This window comes from Sinocyclocheilus rhinocerous, unplaced genomic scaffold, assembly GCF_001515625.1.
Source record: "Sinocyclocheilus rhinocerous isolate Xijiao unplaced genomic scaffold, SAMN03320098_v1.1 scaffold382, whole genome shotgun sequence".
Lineage (NCBI taxonomy): Eukaryota > Metazoa > Chordata > Actinopteri > Cypriniformes > Cyprinidae > Sinocyclocheilus > Sinocyclocheilus rhinocerous.
The window spans coordinates 656,507-661,478 of NW_015642829.1; the positions used below are offsets into that span (position 1 = coordinate 656,507).

General features: G+C 38.8%; 1 protein-coding gene across 2 annotated transcripts in view; it reads right to left on the reverse strand.

Moving 5' to 3' along the window:
• Positions 1-6: 6 nt before the first annotated feature.
• LOC107756763 (transcription factor Dp-1-like) overlaps positions 7-4,972 on the reverse strand; it is an 18,963-nt gene continuing 13,997 nt past the window's right edge. For both annotated transcript variants that reach the window (XM_016573987.1, XM_016573988.1), the window contains exons 6-12: positions 3,710-3,875; positions 3,413-3,559; positions 3,250-3,318; positions 3,030-3,181; positions 2,783-2,949; positions 2,609-2,687; positions 7-593 (exon numbers count right to left, since the gene is read on the reverse strand). In XM_016573987.1, the coding sequence (XP_016429473.1) occupies positions 458-593; positions 2,609-2,687; positions 2,783-2,949; positions 3,030-3,181; positions 3,250-3,318; positions 3,413-3,559; positions 3,710-3,875 (916 nt within the window). In that variant the 3' untranslated portion in view covers positions 7-457. The remainder of the gene's footprint in view (positions 594-2,608; positions 2,688-2,782; positions 2,950-3,029; positions 3,182-3,249; positions 3,319-3,412; positions 3,560-3,709; positions 3,876-4,972) is intronic.

Genomic DNA, 4,972 nt, shown 5'->3' on the forward strand with positions numbered 1-4,972 from the left:
AAAAAAAAAAATAAAAAGATCATTCAAAAACTGAAGAGAACTACTTCACACAGAGATCACACAACATTTTCCAACAGCACGCAAGGCTGGTGTTTTCTTCAGGAGGGAACGTTCCAGAGGGTCACGCAGATCAGAGCGGATAACATCCAGTAGGAACACTGCGACAGAAAATAAAGTGACACCTCTAAACTTCAGCAAAGTCCTTCAGCTGAAAACTATAATTCCCAGCAGGTAAAGCGCACAGCCTGTGATGATGTGGCTTGTCCTGAGCTCAGAAAGACGAGGATGAAAACAACTCATCCTATTAAAGCCCATGTTCTTCAATGCCCTTCTCAGACAGAGAGTGAAAGAAACGGTGAGTTGCAGAAGAGGAAAAAGAACGATGTGGTTGATCAATCCTCAGATATGGCAGCTGGAAGAACTTGTGCACGATGGACAGGCTGAACGAGAACTGGGCTTAGTCCTCGTCATCGTTTTCGTCAAATTCATCATCGTCGTCATCGCCCATGTAAGAGACGGGAGTCTCCACCCGAGAGCCGCTGTAGTGGGAGTCATTTGAACTAGAGGCCATCGTGCCGTCTGCCCCACCGTCACTGTAAGAGAAACAAAGGAAAGAGAAACATGCTGAAATACAAGACACATACTACTCATTTTTTTATTTACCTGTCATTCCAAAAGAAAGTATGACTTACTTTCTTTGTTGGAACACAAAAGGAGAAATTTAGCTAAATGTTGCCACTCTTTTACATATAAAGAAATTGAATGGGGAAAGACTATCATACTCCAAAAATGAAACGGCACATAACCAGTCCATAGGGCATGCATGCTATATTTCAAGTCTTTTGAGAGTTCTGTTGCCAAACATTTTATTTATTATTCACTGAAATTCTTTCCCTCCACCTCACACAAAGTTATCAGATGGCTTCATAAGACTACTTTTATGGTACCATAACATTTTTGGAGTTTCAAAGTGTCTGTCTCAATTCACTAGTGTTGTATGAAAAAAAAGAACTGCATGAATATTCTGCATAATACCTTTTGTGGAAAAAAATTCCAGTTTTGGAACAACATGAAAAATTTAAATTTTTAAGTTTGGGTTAAGTATTTCTTGAAAATCTCTGCCTTTCTCACACAGAACAACCTCCTCGACAGCAACCAGTCTGGTTTCAGAAGTGGACATTCGACCGAGACTGCCTTGCTTTCAGTTGTTGAAGCCCTAAGACTGGCAAGAGCGGCTTCCAAATCTTCTAGACTTATTTTGCTGGATCGGTCTGCTGCTTTTGATACGGTGAACCACCAGATTCTCCTGTCAACCCTATTGGAAATACTGCGTTAAGCTAACTGAGACTTGTTATAGCACTTGCATATCATTGCTCTTTTGTTGATTTTGATTGCTTCCATTGTCCTCATTTGTAAGTCGCTTTGGATAAAAGCATCTGCTAAATGACTAAATGTATATGTAAAATAAAACACCACATATAAAGCTCAAAAAGTTATAAGAGAAAAAAGTTCCACACACTGTCAAAAAGCAATATGAAAACTATATTTATCATAACTTCTAAAAAAGTTAGTCATAATTTAATTCAACTCAACTTGCTTTGAAGGAAAGTTACTTATGGGAATGTCAAAGCAGTCCAGGTTATGGTCCAAGGTCAAATGGGTATAGCTGCATTTATTTGATCAAAAATACAGTAAAACAGTAATATTGTGAAATATTACAATTTAAAATAAATGCTCGCAATTTTAATATATATTTTTAAAGGGGACATCGGATGCCCATTTTCCACAAGTTGGTATGATTCTTTAGGGTCTCCATGAAATGTCTAACATACTTTGGTTAAAATTCCTCAATGGTCGTGTAAAACAACACCCTTTTTACCTTGTCAAAAACAGCTGTTCACAGAGACCCGTTTCGGTCCATGTCTCTTTAAATGATAATGAGCTACTGCTCACCCCACCCTCCTCTTCCGTTTGTGTATTCCGTGACACGTTTCCAAAAGAAAAAAAAAAAAAATTCAAAAACAAAATTAATCCACTGTGTCCTCAGTGGCTCTGATGTCGGGAGAAAATGTCGACTCTTATGTTCACTTTTACATCCTACTCCAAAACACCTGCATTATGATTGTAGGGTGGTTGTGTCCACACACTGCTAAGACACATTTATATGCAAACACCATGTAAAAGTGAATTTTGCATCCGATGTCCCCTTTAAAATGCAATTTTTTCCTGTGATGCAAAACTGAATTTTCAGTGGCAATTTTTCCAGTCTTCGGTGCCACATGGTCCTTGAGAAAACATTCTAATATGCTGATTTGCTGCTCAAAAAACATTTCCTATCATCATTGTTGAAAATGGAGGAAAACTTTTATTATTTCCAGGATTCTCTGATAAATAAAAAGTTTGAAAGAACAGAATTTATTCGAAATATAAATATTTTATAACAATTTAAATCTTTACTGTCGCTTTTGATCAATTTAATGCACCTAATTTTTGAATAGTAGTAGTATGACTAGGAACTATCATAGCGTAACCTGATTCAATAGCTACTCGTTTACAACTCCATTCATTTTATTAATGAACAACTGAAAGGTGTACAACAGAAACTCACCTCCCAACATGATAGCGGCCTCCATTAGCAGAAAAATCCCCTGTCATGTAGACATTACTGATAGGTCCCTGTGCCATTTCTGCATGCAAAAATAATCATCAAATTAAACATTTGATCTTTACAGTCACAAAACTTCAGATATATACTCTGATGTGGTCGCCAGCTGGTACTAACCTGTGACATAGGGCTCCAGTGCTTTGGGCACCAAGCTTCTGGCAGTCTTCAGGTCCTCAGCAGAGCACTTGCCCACCTCGAGACCACAAGCCATGCCCATGCGCTTCAACACCTCTATGTCATCATGAATCTCAAACATGCTATCGAAGTTGAAGAGGTACTCAAACCTGATCACAAACAAGTAATGAGAAAAGCTGTGCGAGTCATGCCACCAACAGCCTAAATGGTCTGGCTTTTGATATCATACTTGTCATTGGAGATGCTGCAGTCAATGACTGTTTTCTTGCTGGTGTTTACGATAATAAATGGCAAGTGAATGACCGAGTTGGCAAGTGGGGGCCTTTTCGTCTGTTGTTCTCTCTGGCGGTTCCGCTGTACAAGCTTCTTGAAGGCAATTTGCTGCAATCGAAACTTTTTTTTAAAACAAGTTCATCACCAAAATAATTCTTATAAGAGCGGCTTCTGACCTGTAAAATGAGTTCCTGAAGTTGCGACTGTTTTTGTTTGATTCTCTCCAAACGTCTTTGCCTCTCCACCTTAAAACACAATCAGTTAAACACAAGTAGTTGCTCTACTAATTGTCTAATAGAAAATTAAAAAGTTAATGAAATAAAGGATCAGTACACTCACCTCCAGGTTCTGGCACTCCTGAGCAGAATTTGTAGGCAGGCCAATCCATTTGATCTCTTTCTTCTCTTTGGAGATGATGTTCATGGCCATCAGCACATTGAGTGCATCGTACACACGCCGTCGAATGTTCTTCTGGTCATACACATGCTGAATAGGGACAAACAAAGAAAGTGAAGCACTATTCATTTTAAGATACATGTGAATGATCAACTCTTTAATCAGTTTAAAGAGCTGCACTTCTTCTCTACTCAACAAACAAAGCTCTGGATCAATGCCTAGCCACAGGAAGAGGCTTACCGCATCATTAGGGGAGATATGATTATCACCAGAGCTGAATTCAGCCACAAGCTCATCAGCAACCTCGTTGTAGGTTGTGACACCCTTCCGCTGGACCTTTTCGCAAACCTTCATCGAGAAATGTCTGAGGCCTTTCCCGTTCTTCTCCCCCTTCTTACCCCTCTTTCTGAGGAGAGAGCAAAAACCCAAATTATTGCACGATATTTAACATTATGATAGATGACAGAAAAAGGAAGACCAAAAGAAATGTTTTGCTGCTGCTTTGTAGGAATTTTCCTAATTGTCCTTAAAGTTATATAGTGCCACCTTGGTGGTAACTTGAAAGAAAACAAAATTGGTATCCGCTAGGGATGTTCATTTCGGTTATTTTTCCTAACCGACAACCGACGCTTGACAACCGACAAGATTATTTTAAATTCGAATTGAATTAAATTAGAAAGGATAAGTGTCTGTGACCCGTTAAAAATACTAACATTTGTTTCCCGGGGATTCATTTTACATGCGCAAAAAGCAGCAAACAACAGAACATGAGGATTCATGGTCTTCATATCACATCACGCACCAGCAGCGCTTCTGCGGAGAAAAACATAATAAAGTTAGGCTATAGGCCTATATATATATATATATAACGATAAATAGGCCTATACGAGAAATATATTTTTACTTAAATACATTAAGAAAATGAAAGAAAAACTGTGCAACAAGTAGCCTAGTATTCAGAGTTTCAGTTCATTTTTGTGCTGCGCGAAAGGAAACCAGACGGCAGAAAGCGGCATCCTATTTTTCTTTAGGCTTATTTTACAAAAGCACAAAGATTTGTTTTTAATTGTGAATGTACACAAATAAAGGCAAACTTTTTACAATTCCGATTATCTTTATGACTAAAAGGAGTAGTTGCTTCCTCTGTTAGAAGGAAAAGACTCAAGTGATTGCGCCGGCGCCGCATGCACACACACAGTTAAAGGGGTCATATGATGCAATTTCAATTTTTCCTTTCTCTTTGGAGTGTTACAAGCTCTTGGTGCATAAAGAAGATCTGTAAAGTTGCAAAGACTAAAGTCTCAAAACCAAAGAGCTATTCTTTATAAAAGTTAAGAGTTAACCACGCCTACCTAAAACGGCTCGTTCTAACACGCCCCCACATACCTAGTCACGATGTGCGAAGATTTGCATAACACCGCCCAAATGTGCACGCAAAGAAAGAAAGCGTGGTTTCAGGAACAGCAGTAGTGTTGATGCAGCATGTCAGGGAGACGCTGTGTG